Genomic DNA, 16,251 nt, shown 5'->3' on the forward strand with positions numbered 1-16,251 from the left:
CTCAAAGAAATCCAGGAGAAACCTGAACTTTTTCTATGATGTAATTTTGTCAAGTGTGATTTCTGTTACATTCCAACTGAATCCCTTCACCTGATTCGATTTTGTTACAATGTCCTCTGACTATATTTCTCAGTTCTCAAATTTCCTGTTCTGTCTGATGATATGCTTCATAATCTTCAATTTGATTTATCATTTCTTTTTCCCCCTCCAACTTCTAAAACTTCTGATCCTATTTCTTTGTAGATTCTAATAGTTACCCCTACCTTATTGTTCTAGATGATTCATTATTTAGATTTTCTCTGACATTTTTTTTCTTCATCCATTGTAAGACCTACATAATTCTCTTCATCCAATCCTCTTATAACTGTATGATTGTGTTATTTTCCCCCACCAGACTCCACTTCTGATTTGAAACTCTTGCCTAGCTTAGCTCTGGGATTAAACAGAAATAGCTGTTTTTAGTTTATCTTTAAAAGTGATCAGTATTCCCACCCAGAAACTTATGTGAACACCCTGTTTACTTACACAAGCTTCTAGATGATCAAACCTAAGCTTATTCACTTAATCTCATTTATTCACATTACTTTCACTTTTTTTTTTCATCCTTTCACATTTATTCACCTTATCTTTACTTACCTACAGCCTCTCCAACATGTTTCTTGCTCAGTTTCAAGTTATGGACTCTGGTAGTCCTCTCTTGGTATCTTTCAAAAAAGTGTTTTCTTGTCATATCATCAGGCTGGTGTAAAAGTATAAAGGTTGTGATATTGTCCTCCCTTACTTATCTCTTTTCTGTAATGGACAAATTCATGGCCCCTAACCTCTCTTAATTTTGGTGCCATCTTTGTTGCCATCCTCTGGACCTTCTCTATTAGCTGGAAGTGCTGCCATAACCCTGTGTTGGAGCATGTACAATAGATTTTTAAGCACCCAAAGGTATAGCTTTAGTATATTAAAGGATTATCATCTTGAGTGTACTGTGATTAAGTAGAGCATAATCTTCTGCTGTGTCATCATGAACAAATCCTGCATGCACATTAACTTATGCTGCATTGTTGCCAGGCATATGAGGGACCTCATAACTGTTTTCAGGCATATCAGGTGAGTCATGTGGGGTTTTTTTTGTCAGTGTTTTTTTCACAATTAAAGATTATTACTCTTGGTTTTACATCAGAAATATCTTTTATGTGATAAGAGTGGTACAGCAACAAAAAGTTTATAACATGAGGGTCAGATCTCATACAGGAATATTTGATACATCCACATATACTTTCAAGTACATGGAAAACGTTTAGGCTGTAGTGTCAGGAAACAGTGCTTGGGATGCCACTGTAAGTGTCAATAGCTGTACATCTTTTCTTAAGATCAGGCCCAACCAATTGAAGAATTGATCCTTATATGAGTTCAGTGCTTCCAATCTATGGGGATCTCAAAAAAGATCATTTGCCTTCTAAAAGCTCAATGTGACCACCAGAATTGAGAAGCTTAATGTAGGATGTGAACAGCCTTCAAAATATATCCTTATCCATACACTTGAATGCCATTCTAATGTTTACCAGCAGTCATTTTGTCTCCATTACCATTCTCTTAGTGTGGGACTTTGGCAACAGGTTAGGGATGATGTTAACTCCCAAGTCCCTGTTACTCACATAATCCTGAGGCTTATTCCATTCTACATAATATTCATATTGAGGACTTCTTTTAATGTGTTCCATCCTCATTAATGTGTGTTTACTCAGTTTAATTTAATCGACCATGTATTAGACCAACCTAGAGATTGTCTAGGTTTCCTTGTAAGATTATGCAAGCTACCTCATATTCTGCCTCTCTCATGACTTTGGCATTATCCAGTAACGTATCCAGAAAGGGGGTCTTATGCCTTTGGCAAACTTATTCACATGTAAATTTCATCCACCACTTTTATGCTGTAAAAGTACTAATTTACATGTTTTTAAGAAGTTGCTTGCTTAACTTCTTGTTTTGCCATCTGGCCTCCATGTCCCTACGTCTCCCAAAGAACAATTCACTGTTTACATCATCAGTCTGTTTAAGAACTTAAAGGTTGTGATAAGGTCACCCCTCATTCTTCTGTCTTCTAAGGTAGCAAATTTAAAATGTATATGTAACATATGTATATGTAACATAGCTCTCATAATTCTGGAACCATCTTCGTTGTCCGTCTCTGGACATTTTCAAATAACTCATTGTGCTTTTTTGATGTGGTGACCCAATTTGAGAAGCATATTGTAATTTTAGCCTTTTGTTGGATATGAACAGTTTGCTAAATATTTCCTTATCCATATACAGTATTGTTGCAGTATATTGCGAGATATGGTTGAGGGACAAGTCAATTGGGAGGTAAGTTTGAATGGAGAAAAACTGGAGGAAGTGAATTGTTTTAGATATCTGGAAGTGGATTTGGCAGCAGATGGAACCATGGAAGCGGAAGTGAATCATAGGGTGGGGGAGGTGGCAAAAGTTCTGGGAGCGTTGAAGAATGTGTGGAAGTCAAGAGCATTATCTCAGAAAGCAAAAATGGGTATGTTTGAAGGAATAGTGGTTCCAACAATGTTATATGGTTGCGAGGCTTGGGCTATAGATAGAGTTGTGCAGAGGAGGGTGGATGTGCTGGAAATGAGATGTTTGAGGACAATATGTGGTGTGAGGTGGTTTGATCGAGTAAGTAATAATAGGGTAAGAGAGATATGTGATAATAAAAAGAGTGTGGTTGAGAGAGCAGAAGAGGGTGTTTTGAAATGGTTTGGTCACATGGAGAGAATGAGTGAGGAAAGATTGACCAAGAGGATATATGTGTCAGAGGTGGAGGGAACGAGGAGAAGTGGGAGACCAAATTGGAAGTGGAAAGATGGAGTGAAAAAGATTTTGAGTGATCGGGGCCTGAACATGCAGGAGGGTGAAAGGAGGGCAAGGAATAGAGTGAATTGGAACGATATGGTATACCACGGTCGACATGCTGTCAGTGGATTGAACCAGGGCATGTGAAGCGTCTGGGGTAAACCATGGAAAGTTCTGTGGGGCCTGGATGTGGAAAGGGAGCTGTGGTTTCAGTGCATTATACATGACAGCTGGAGACTGAGAGTGAACGAATGTGGCCTTTGTTGTCTTTTCCTGGCACTACCTCGTGCACGTGCAGGGGAGGGGGGTTGTTATTTTATGTGTGGCGGGGTGGTGATGGTAATATGGGAATGAATAAGGGCAGACAATATGAATTTGTACGTGTGTATATATGTATATGTCTGTGTGTGTGTATATATGTATACATTGGGATGTATAGGTATGTATATTTGCGTGTGTGGATGTGTATGTATATACATGTGTATGTGGGTGGGTTGGGCCATTCTTTCGTCTGTTTCCTTGCACTACCTCGCTAACGCGGGAGACAGCAACAAAGTAAAATGATGATAATAATAATAATAGGTACCAAATATGTTCACTCAGTATCAAGTCACGTCATATCATGACATCCATGTCTATGTAGATAAGGTATTAGGGACTGTGGGATAAACAAATGATCTACTTTTCAAGATGTTGTGTTGATAATGGAAATGATGTACCAAATAACACCCAAAATGTTATCCTAACAGTGAAAATGATATATGATACATACAGAAAATGATCAAGTGGTATCTGTTTATTGATCACATCCACATCTTCGGATCTCTGGGATAGGCTAGTCAAGGTTTTTCTTCTGAATCTGCAGATAATTATTAGTTCATTGATTAACTAAGAATATACTGAAGAGAGCTATATGAAATAGTCGTACAGTATATAAGAAATACAATTTACCATATCATTCACCGACAAAAAGATGAATGAGTTTTAACTGAAATATGATCACTCTCCTCCCCTACTTGTATTGCAAATAATGTATGAGCTATATTTTCATTATTTTTCTTAATGATTATAATTTTGACATATAGGACATTCTTTTCAAAAAAGTTTTTCAAGTCACCATGCTTTTGATACACCAAAGGTCAAGCACCATCATGTGACATATAGGGTCTCACAAGTACTATATTTGATAAACTATTACTGTGATAATATTTTTTGATAATTTGTGATATATGTTGAAGTTATCACTGGATTCTAGATGCTACAGAGGATGATATAGTAAAACATCTCTCCCCACCAGTATATGTAAAACAAGACTCTTCAACTCACCCACCAATATCAGAAGAACAATGCTCCTTGCTTTCCCCATTGGTATTTTGCCCTCCAGTACCTGGGGAACAAGGCTTCTTGCCTCCACCACTGGTAGCAGAGGAGCAGGGTTCCACTCACCCCCCCCCCCCCCCCCCCCCCCGAGTATCTGAGGAACTGTGAGCCTTGCTTTTTCCATCCATCATTATTCAAGGAACAAGACTCTTCACCTTAGCCACCAGTACCCAAGGAACAAGGCTCCTTGCTTCCACCAGTACCTAAGGAGCAAGGCTCCTTGCCTTCCCCACCAATATCTAAAGAACAGTAGTTCTAACTTCCTCCACCAGTATCTGAGAAACCAGGCTGCTCACCTCCCACCAGTACCTTAAGAACAAATCTACTTGCCATCTCCACCTATAGTGTATCTGATGTATAAGGCTCCTCACCTTCCTATATAGTGTCAGTGCTACTCTGATTAATACCATAACAGTGAACAACTGCTGAAGCACTTGACCATTGCTTAAGTTCATTCAGTTTCTTGAACAGGTTCACTTATGGTAGGAGTACTTCCTGGATACTTAGTCATAGTGGTCACTGGTTCAAGTAGGGCAGAAGCATAGAAATATATGAGTGCCAAATGATGTGGCCTTACTCTTTCAATGCTGGTAGAGAACTGATGCACTGGGCAGGGTAGCATGTGTGGCGTGTGTAGTATTAGCACCGAATAGCTTGTGACCAGATGGGCTCTCATTATATTGTGACAGTTCATGTTATAATGAAAAATGGGATAGATTCAAATGTTCACACAGTATCAAGATTGTTACACCACATTGCAATATTTGGTGACACTACTGTACTTGAAAGCTATTATATTTGTTGGCAGAGTTTGTTTCCCTAACTGTTTTCCTTATGTGGAACTCTGATAACAGTTAAGGACAGTGTCAACTCCCAAGTGTGTGTGTTTGTGTGTGTGTGTGTGTGTGTAATAAAACAGTTAATGAATAAAGAATGATTAATTGAATTCAGGCAGCCATTTGGCTGAAAAAGCATTATTGAGGAAACACATAATGGGGGGGTCATAATAGTAACTAGTTAATTAATCATAAAAGAGCATAAGATCAAGGTGGGACTGAGTGCATTTATGCATTTGATAGGTGCGAGTGAAGTTTATCTAAATAGTACAGGCAGTTTTACAGAGCAAATTTTATGGTTTATGCATGATACATTTGGTGGTGATTATTTGAACATTATTATGTAACGTAACATAAAGCTACATATTAGTTAGATTGCAGTTATATTGTGTTGACATACATTATGTATTTAATGGCGAACATTAAGTGATGTCAGGTTGCATATTTGTTGGACTACAGTAATACTGTGTTAACATATATTATGTATTTAATTGTGAATATAAAGTGATGAATATTTTCACTTTAGTTGCATTACAGTAATACAGCTGTTGAAATGCACCTAACTATAGGTTTAAGCCACAGTATTTGTTTGCTTGGTTGGGCACTATTTATGAATTGTTTATGCTCCCTTCCATTGATTTCATCTTCTGTTCCACTGAAGGAGTTTTCCTGTATTCCTACCTGATGATCTAGCTTTTTAATCAGCCTTACATGTTGTACAGTGTGAAATTCTTTCTGGATGTCTAAATACAAACAGTCAACCCAGCTTTCACTTTGGTCTAAGACAGCTCACTTTCTCACAGAAATTTAAGAAGTTTGTTACACATACTCTCCTTTCCCTAAAACCATGCTGTTTCTCATTAAGGTAATTTGTCCTATGTAGAAAGTCATCCATTTGTTTTCTGATTGTCTTTTCTAGAACCTTACAAACCACACTTATCAGTAAGACCAGTCTGTAGTTCAGTGCCTGTCCCCAGTCTCCTCTCTTATAGGTGGGTATGATGTTCACCTTTTTCCATTCTCTTGGCATTTTGCCTCTCTCCACCAATATCTTGAACAATATTTCAAGAGGTTTATATAGTATATTGGCTTACATCTTCAGTACATATGGTGAAATTTCATTAGGATCATGAGTCATGTATGCCTTTTTTAAAACCTTCTCCCCATTCCTTCTCACTGGTGTTGGTGCTATAATTTGTTCCGCATGTATTTTTATTCACTTCCTCACACGCCCTTCTGTCATCTCAGCAATTCTTCTGTCTGATTCCCTCAGCCGTATCAGCTGCTCTTTAACTGATAACTGACTCCTGGTAAATGTAGGGAAAAGTTTTGCATTTCATCTTGACTTTTCCACTATATTCTTTTCAAAGTTTCTTTGTTCCTCCTTTCTTATCCTGGTATACTCATTCCTTGCTGTCTCATACTTTCCATATTCTGGCTGCCTGGAGGGCCATGTTTGCCACTGCTCATGTGAAAGCTCCTTCACTTTTTGACATCCTTTATTAAACTGTTGACATCCTTTATTAAACTGCTCTATCCTCTTTATTACCTTTCCCTCTGTATTTAAATCCAAAGGTACTTATGATCCTACTCCTTCACTGTATATTCCACAAACCCTCTCATCATAAAGCCCTAGTTCCTAGCTGCTAAACTCCATTTTTCATTCTGTTTTACCCAGTAAATTGTTGATGTTTGCTAAGTTCTACAGTTACATCTCTTCTGTAGTTCATGTCTCACCTCTTTTCCTTTAACATTTTCATGTACCACATTGTTGAACTTGAGTATTACACTGTCATTGTCTCCAGTTGATGTATCATACACAATACTGTCAATATCCATGATAGTATATATTAAGTTAGGATTTATCAATGTTGATGTACAAGTCCCTCTCATCTTAGTGTGCTTGCCGATGTGGTGGTATAGATAATTTTCCGACATGCATTTTAAGAACTTTTGTCTCCATGACTCCCTCTCATCATGAGCATCCAAATTCCCCCTGTCTATCTCTTTATGATTGAAATTCTCTATTATCAGTACTTTATCCTCACTTCAAAGTGATTGTCGTATTGTTTCATGTGCCATCATGGTTGTTCATTCATTGATATTATATATTTCTTCTGGATCATTAAAGTTCTTTGGAGAATATATTATCCGAACCATATTATGCTCATCTTCCCAGTAATTACTCTTCCCATTACATATTGTCTGAATGAGCTGTCCTACAGGATACCTTGATTTTTAAGGTCATCTTTGTCTTCTGTTTCCCATTATACAGGCCTTGAATTCCAGCTCTTTACAATTAACTCCTGATCCATCATTTTTTGTATAAATTACTTCCAGTCTGACATTACCATCCCATAGTACTCCTACCCTCTCTGCAATGCTGCTGGGGCTGTTTTGTCTGTTTACCTTGATTGGTGTCTGCAGTTTTTTGCCTTTTTGCTCTTCTTTTTTTCTTCCAGTGTTCTATTCCATTTGATGAAGGCCCCACTAAATTCCACTTTGTTTTAAAGTTTCTTTGCCAAAGTACCCCCTGATTTGTTGACTCCAAGTCACTGATAACCATAACTGGTCATCTCTTTTTTGTCTTGATTATTACAGCCAGTTCTACCTCCTTTCTTTTATCACTGAAATTGTATCTGGCAGTTCTGTAGCTTCCAGTCGCTTTTTAATAGTCATTTCTTCTTTCCACTTTCTTCCATATCTGAAGTATGATTACTTTCCATTAAAAAATTATCAGTCATTTGCATCTGTTGACCTCCAGCTTTTCTAATACTTCTAAACTTGTTGCCACCCTCTTTTTATCTAGATCCTTCATTGTTGCACTGTCATCCTCTGTGTCTCTAACTTTTTCTAAGATTTCCCTTTTTGTTTACAAGTGCTAGTCCTATATGCTCTGTACTTTTCAAAACCTTTCATTAACCAAGCCCTAAATTTCCTTTATTACTCTATCTTTTTCAACAACTTCATTCACTTCCCTGTCTACCACTGTTAGTATGACCCTGGGCCCATGTTCCACTATGTGTTTCTCCATGCTCTGTGTCTGTTAATCAGATGCCAAAGTTTCACATCCCTCCCAGCTATTGCCAACAGATTGAATATGTGTTTCATTCCTCCCCTTGAGCTGATCAGCCTCAAAATGTTTCAAAAAGACCAATCGGTTCTTATTTGCCTCTTGAGTGATACCAATTTTTTTCTTCTGAATTTGCAGCTCTTGAATCCCCTTTGTTAAGCTGAATATTTATTCATATGCAAAGACTGTATTTTTAAGTTCGCTTAGTTCCTTTCTCAGCTAATGACATCTTTCATGATGTTCAACTGTATTCCAAAGCTTTTGCACTTCCTTTTCTAATAGTATTATTTTATTATCCTGTGTCTTGATTATTTCAAACAGCCTCTCTAAAGTACTGACCTGAGATGTTCATGTTTGGTCTCTTCCTCATGTTTCCTTCTTGTTGAGAATCTAACAAAGATTGCGTAGTAGTGGCACTTCCCTTACCTAATTCCATTTCTAAAGATATTGATATGATCCATCAAATGGAAAATAACACAAAAGTATCTTTTTTGCATGTAAATATGTTATATCTGGTGAGCTTTTGAATACTCATCTGTTTGTGTTGCCTTATTGTTGTAGATATTGTACCTTCTATCTTTATTCTTTACTGCACTTTTTATACTAGTTTTTAGGCACATTCATTCACTCTTCCTTCATTAGTCACCCATATTATGTACAATATGGATAACATTTAAGTGTACAGTACTTTAAGGATTTTGATACATTAAAGTTGGCAACACTCTGAGCATTCAGTTTGAATCCGTTTCCCAACTTTTACCAAACTCCCAAAAACAGTTAGAATCAGAAAAATTGTTAGAATCAGACATTCCATTTCCCAACTTCTATTAAGCTCCCAAGAATAGGTAGAATCAGATTTGAATCCAAATGATATATCCCCTCACTTGTACACAATAGGCCTGCTAGGGTGTAGATCCTCTAAAATTATGAATATCAGCATGCAGTGTACTGGTCTTCTCTGCATCATCACTATTGTGTAATTAATCTGTAATTACTCATTTGAACTGTATGGAAGGGAGTTTTACACTCATAGGACCCCTTCTCTTAACATTCTCTACTCTCATGCAGCTTCTTAGATTTATGTATGGAGGTTGCATTAACCATATTCTTTCTCATTCATTTTACCACTCGTATACTATATAAGTACCTTTTTGCAATCTTTTGAACAAGGTCCTTGCTTGATTTAATTTCTTATCCTCTGGTTGCTTTATCCCTAAATTTCTTAAAGAATTATTCACCATCCATGTCATTGGTCTGTTTTCCAAGGTTGGCAAATTTAAAGCCTTAATCTTTCCCTGTGACTCATTTCTCTTTATTCTGGTACCATCTTGATTAACTCTCTGTGGTTCTTTAGGTGAGGTGACTAAACATGAGAAACATATTCTAGTTTTGGCCATACATAGATATGAACAGCTTGCTAAATATTTCCATATCCATAGACTTGAAAGCTATTCTGATATTTACAAGGACAGTTTGTCTCCTTTATTATTCTCCTAATGTGGGACTCTGATAATATATCAGGAAAGATGGTGACTCCTAAGTCCTTTTCACACTAGAGAATCTTGAAGCTTATTTTCTGCCAGCTAACAATCATATTTAGGCCTTCTTCCATTTGTCCCATTTTCATTACTTTACTTATGCTTTGGTTGAATTTCATCAGCCATGAATCAGCCCGACTTTGGAGTCTGTTTAGGCAATGTGTGTATGATGAGTGTTAGATAGATATATGCTTTAAGGACTGCTCATGTTATGTGAGGTATGATTCATTGCATTGAAGGCAAAGCAAGTGTTATGGAAGATTAGATATTTGTTTTAAGTGCTGAATTTATGTTCAGTAGCTTACTGTTTGCTGTAGTTAGAGGCTGAAATGTTGCATTCTATAGGGGCTGATTTTGTGTTTTAAGTTCCAGATACCTCTAATTAGTCCTGCCTTCCACCAGATGGCCTAAAGGATTGCCAAGATCCTGAATGCTGCTCTCACCAGGCATGTTTAGATTCCCAGCTGTGCGTCTCCCAGGCCTCATCTCCTATTGACATCCTCCTAAGGAAGCAACCTCCAGCAGCTACTGCTTCCTTCTTTGAGAAAATGAAATTCTTGATTGAGGAAGATTCACTCCAGCACTTCACTGCTAACACAGCATTTAACAAGAGGTAAGCACTCTGATGTGTCTCTCAAGGAGTCTCAATGTCAGTAGAATACATTGAACACGCGCTTACCTCAGTCCAAGAGTTGCACTTGCTCTTTGTCCATGACAGTTGTTTAATATAGTAATGTACTAGTAGGAGTAATTGTTGTTGATTGTCCTGAATCTTCAATGTATTCCAGAAATTTGCAGTTGATTAGTATGCACATCAAGTGAAACATTTTGATATCAGTTCAACTTTCACATTCTTTACCTACTGCTCCCCATTTATCATTCAAGAGTTAGTTTGGAGTGTTCATTTATACACAATAAACATTAATATCTTTAGTAACAACAGCTTTATCTTATCTACAGTGGCATCCACTGCTACAAGGAGTCCCATTCATTGCTAACAGTAGTTTTCATTTCAATTTCTTCATTTTTCTTTTCTTGTTAAGCCTCAGGTATACATATTAGCTAGGAATGATGATTTTTCTCTCTAGTTAATAAATATTGCATTTTCTCCCCAAATATATAAATAAGAAAAGTAAAACAACCTTTTTTCCCTATATTAAACATAGTATGACTACTACTACTACTCTCAAAAATAATACCATGTAAAACAACATTAGTATTTTTATCACTGTACTGCATCCCACGCGTACCATATGGAAGTTGTCTGTGTTCTGTCTGATGCTGGGTGGCTCAAATATAGCGTAGTGACTGTACTTCAAAACTGCCGTTTGTTATGGGTGTCACACGGCTGAGGCGTAGTCACGTGTGTGTTGCTGCAGTAGACTGTGGTAGAAAATGGGTCCAGAGGTTGCCCAAAGATCTTTATTGAAAATAGAATCTTGTGAAATAGCTCTGTTGTGTTGATTCATAGGATTACTTGCTCATATATATTTACAAATTTCTTGAGGGCGAGTGTGTTTCATGCAAGCCTGATGAGAAAATCTAGTTTATATGAGATACCTTGAAATGAACACAAGCAGAGGGCAAGATTGCAATCTATAAAGCCTTCGGTGGGGACCTCTGTGGCTCGTATTCTCAAGTAGTTCGAGCTTGTAAGTATATAACAAAAAAGCTAAATTCACAACTCTGATTGGACAAGACAGATTTTGTCAGTACCAAGACTACTCTCAGGCGCTGTGCAATTATCAGGGTTGTAGATTAGCCTCTTGGAAGGTGTCCTCCACACTCGAATTTATATACTGACCCTCCTCGAGTACTTGAGAACGATGCCGTATGACTCGCCTTAGGTACCGGTAGTATTGAGGGTACTCTGCAGGTGGGCCGCCCAAGCAGAGTACCGGCTTAGCAGAGTTGTATGGGGTACCCGTGTTGGATGCATTATTTTGTGAGCAGGATACAAGTACCATGTTGTGCCTCTCATCCAGCCTCCCGCATACTGAACTCCCTAAAGTGCAGGAGCATGAAATGTTTCCACCTTGTTGTGTGTAGAATCATAGACTGTCACTTAATAATCTCTTCCCAAAAAAATATGGAATGACTGTGTAATAATTTGTAGAGGTGGAATATATATAACTGTTTTTATAGTCTAACTAATCCAAATTTCTTGCAAATAAGTCATGCATAGATAGTATGAAATTTTTATTGGTAATTGCTTTATAACTTTTCTTGTACTGCTTATTTACTGTAACTCCACAGTTTAAAGCAAGTCCTTATTAATCATTCATATTAGCATAAATCAAATTATCTCACATTACCAATTCAAGTGATAGTTAGAATTGGTGGACTATGTCCATAGACTTGCCCACATCATTGCTGGATCGGTATGCTACGGAGGCTCAGGATGTAATGGTTCTCGTTAGCTTGTAGTAGTCGTAGGAATGTATGGGTTAACCGCGGCTTTCTCTTCGTGCTGCGCTCAGTGTTTTTTGGAACCACTTCCACCCGAGGTAAGATTAAAAAAAAAGCACGTTTAGAAAGAGAACAAACTTTATTATTTTTCTTAATGCATATTTCTCTAGTTTTAATATTTTTCTCCAGTTTTTTCAGATCGAGTTAGCTGGCAACTTTGTATGATATATTTATACCTTATTCTTAGTTGTCAGCATCAAACCCTTATTTGCACTGCCATTTGAATATAGCCTACATTTATTTTCCTTATAGGAGGTGATGTATTTTTTAATCTTGACTTCCCTCAGTAATTTGAGTGCTGGATTGCATGGATGAATGTTTGTTTCCACACATTCATTTATCATTGTGTTTGCTTGCCAGTCAATTTTTCTCTCTATTGCTGTTATTATCATAACATATTATATACATCTGTGTGAATTTCTCACATTATTTTTTTTCACTCTAAGAAAATTATTCAGTACAGTATTTCACATTTTCAAGCTAAAGCATACGTATCTAATGGTCACATACTTGCTGCCCTTACAAGTCCCCTACTGTCCCTCAACTCAGAGTTTCGTGATGTGTCTGTCCGTCATAATCGTCTGTCCATCATGAAAAACTGTGAAACTCTTGTTCCCATAGTGTCAAGAATCCCATTAACCTCCTTGCCTCTGCTTCTGTTTTGTGACTGCAGGATCGTTTTAGTCATCCCTATGTCTGTACAGTCCTTGCTGAAGTGCCTGGTTTTTAGTTCTTGAATTTTTTCCATTTATTATTTAAATCAGCAAAGCTTTCTTTTTTTGTTTCATTTATTTCTTATTGCTTATCAAATTCATGGTTATTTTGGCTTTACAATGACACCTGGGCTTCACAGTGGCATGATTTATAGGTTATTTACATTATTTCAGTATCGGTAATGTGTGTCATAATGAGATACAAAATTAGATTGCTTTACAGCACTTGCTATTCATATTCAAAATTTTTTTCAATTTTTACAAAATGTTACATCAGAACCTTGGATGTGAATTATTGTTTTCAAAAAGTTTGTTTATTTATCTTTATTTTAGGAGATTCTGAATAAAACAACTTTACCATTAACATGTATGAATTATAAACAAGAAGTCTAAACTTATTTTATTTCAAAGAATACAACACAACCAACAGTATTGCTAATGCACTGACATCATAAAATGTCATTTTGCATTGAAGAATTCTTCTGGTTATCCATTGTTACAGAACTCTTCCTGTGTTCTTCTACAATACATGTACAAAATACTCCTAAATTGAAATATTAGAATTTTCTCAGTACTCATTTCTTTGTATTCATGTATATGGTAGAGTAATCTTTATAAATGTTCCTACCTTTTGTGAAATAACTATTCTTTTTTATCTAACAAAAAATCTCCTTATGTGGAATCCATATATCATGATTTGCTAATTTGCATGCAAAGCCCATATTTTATTTCTTTTCAATTTTCTTTTGACAGTGGCTAATTCTTCTAAGAGATTTACTTCTTGTTCTCTGCTCTTGATATTCAGTAATTCCCTGGCATCACCCAATTCATGTTGATATGAATTAAGATATCAAATATCAATATGTCCAGATTTTCATGGGTGATTACTTTTGCATCAGTTCATTTAACTTGCCTTTTAAGGACAGAATACATTGTCATTTCTTTTATTAGTGAATCATTTCATAACTAAACAAAATCTGTTTGTGAAGAAAAATTATAATCTATAACCACGGGTGAAACTGCTTGGTCTGTGACTGTTAGTGCTTACTGCCATATTGCTATCCTATGCATGTCAGTAAGTGGTACTAATTTGCATGCTAACTGAACACCTTTTTCTTAGTCTTTCTACAAAGCTGCCTGTGCAAGCTTGAGCGAATGTGCTGTCTTTGTTAGCCAAGCTGTGCTGTAAAGTTACCTTTGACAATGGAACTTCACCTCTTGGTAGGAGAATCTGCCTTAGAATATGGGAACAAGAATCACTGACTGTGATGGACTGACAATTTTCGTTCTGACAATCCTCACATCAGTTATGAAGTCACCAGATGCGTCTGTGAGCTGGCAATATTTCAGTTACTGCTTGTGTCAGTTAATATTCATTCCTCATTTACTCTTTCCAAGTAAATATTTCACTAGCATGAAAGAATTAGTCATTGAATATAGTATTCAGATCATTTACAAACATATTTTCATTCATCAAAACTGACTACATTTTTTTTGAATGATAATGAACTTTTAGAAATACTGAAGATGTTCTCATCCATAATTTTATTTCACTAATTTAAGCTGTATAATATTAAGCTATATATTCTGGGACTTTATTAATAACAGAAAATCCCAGTTAACTAATATATATATATATATATATATATATATATATATATATATATATAACTATCCCAGTACTGATTTCAATGAAGGAGTCATGGTGTTACCTAGGAACTTTCTAGAGGATATTGCAGCTTAAGGCTGTTATATATATATATATATATATATATATATATATATATATATATATATATATATATATATATATATATATATATATATATATATATATTTCTTTATAAATTTCTCAGTAGGACCCCTTAAATACCTACACCAACTAAGGGTAGTCATGATACATATAGAGAGAAGTGCAAGTATGTTCCCAATGATGGTCTTTTCATGCTTTTCTTGTCTGTTGTTAGATAGCTGTGTCATGTGAGCTTCCTTGAACTACTCAGTTGTTGATTTGAATGCTTGTTAGCACCCTCATGTGATGCATGATCTTTGTATTCAGTATTCAAGTCAACCTCTTTTCCAGACTCTACTGTAACTCCCATTCCATTATATTCAAAACTCTTATAACTGCTGTGATTTTAGTCCATATGCCATACTTTTATTTTGAAACACCTTTTCAGACTTTCCAGAAAAAATATCATTCCTTCATTCACAAATACAGACACATATATATATATATATATATATATTATTTATTTTATTTTTGTTTTGCTTTGTCGCTGTCTCCTGCATTTGCGAGGTAGCGCAAGGAAACAGAAGAAAGAAATGGCCCAACCCACCCCCATACACATGTATATACACACACGTCCACACACGCAAATATACATACCTATACATCTCAATGTACACATATATATACACACACAGACACATACATATATACCCATGCACACAATTCACACTGTCTGCCTTTATTCATTCCCATCGCCACCTCGCCACACATGGAATACCATCCCCCTCCCCCTCATGTGTGCGAGGTAGCGCTAGGAAAAGATAACAAGGGCCCCATTCGTTCACACTCAGTCTCCAGCTGTCATGCAATAATGCCCGAAACCACAGCTCCCTTTCCACATCCAGGCACCACACAACGTTCCATGGTTTACCCCAGACGCTTCACATGCCCTGATTCAATCCACTGACAGCACGTCAACCCCGGTATACCACATCGATCCAATTTACTCTATTCCTTGCCCGCCTTTCACCCTTCTGCATGTTCAGGCCCCGATCACTCAAAATCTTTTTCACTCCATCTTTCCACCTCCAGTTTGGTCTCCCACTTCTCCTCGTTCCCTCCACCTCCGACACATATATCCTTTTGGTCAATCTTTCCTAACTCATTCTCTCCATGTGCCCAAACCATTTCAAAACACTCTCGTCTGCTCTCTCAACCACGCTCTTTTTATTTCCACACATCTCTCTTACCCTTACATTACTTACTCGATCAAACCACCTCACACCACACATTGTCCTCAAACATCTCATTTCCAGCACATCCACCCTCCTGCGCACAACTCTATCCATAGACCACGCCTCGCAACCATACAACATCGTTGGAACCACTATTCCTTCAAACATACCCATTTTTGCTTTCTGAGATAATGTTCTCGACTTCCACACATTCTTCAATGCTCCCAGGATTTTCGCCCCCTCCCCCACCCTATGATTCACTTCCGCTTCCATGGTTCCATCCGCTGCCAGATCCACTCCCAGATATCTAAAACATTTTACTTCCTCCAGTTTTTCTCCATTTAAACTTACCTCCCAATTGACTTGACCCTCAACCCTACTGTACCTAATAACCTTCCTCTTATTCACATTTACTCTTA

At 36.9% G+C, this 16,251-nt stretch overlaps 1 protein-coding gene across 4 annotated transcripts in view; it reads left to right on the plus strand.

Moving 5' to 3' along the window:
- Positions 1-16,251, plus strand: part of LOC139760934 (teneurin-m-like) — an 874,918-nt gene that overhangs the window by 698,482 nt on the left and 160,185 nt on the right. For 2 of the 4 annotated variants that reach the window (XM_071684720.1, XM_071684710.1), the window contains 2 exons: positions 10,086-10,296; positions 12,164-12,190. In XM_071684720.1, the coding sequence (XP_071540821.1) occupies positions 10,086-10,296; positions 12,164-12,190 (238 nt within the window). The remainder of the gene's footprint in view (positions 1-10,085; positions 10,297-12,163; positions 12,191-16,251) is intronic. The other 2 variants (XM_071684711.1, XM_071684712.1) reach the window with 1 other exon arrangement.

The sequence above is a fragment of the Panulirus ornatus genome, chromosome 38 (assembly GCF_036320965.1).
Source record: "Panulirus ornatus isolate Po-2019 chromosome 38, ASM3632096v1, whole genome shotgun sequence".
Lineage (NCBI taxonomy): Eukaryota > Metazoa > Arthropoda > Malacostraca > Decapoda > Palinuridae > Panulirus > Panulirus ornatus.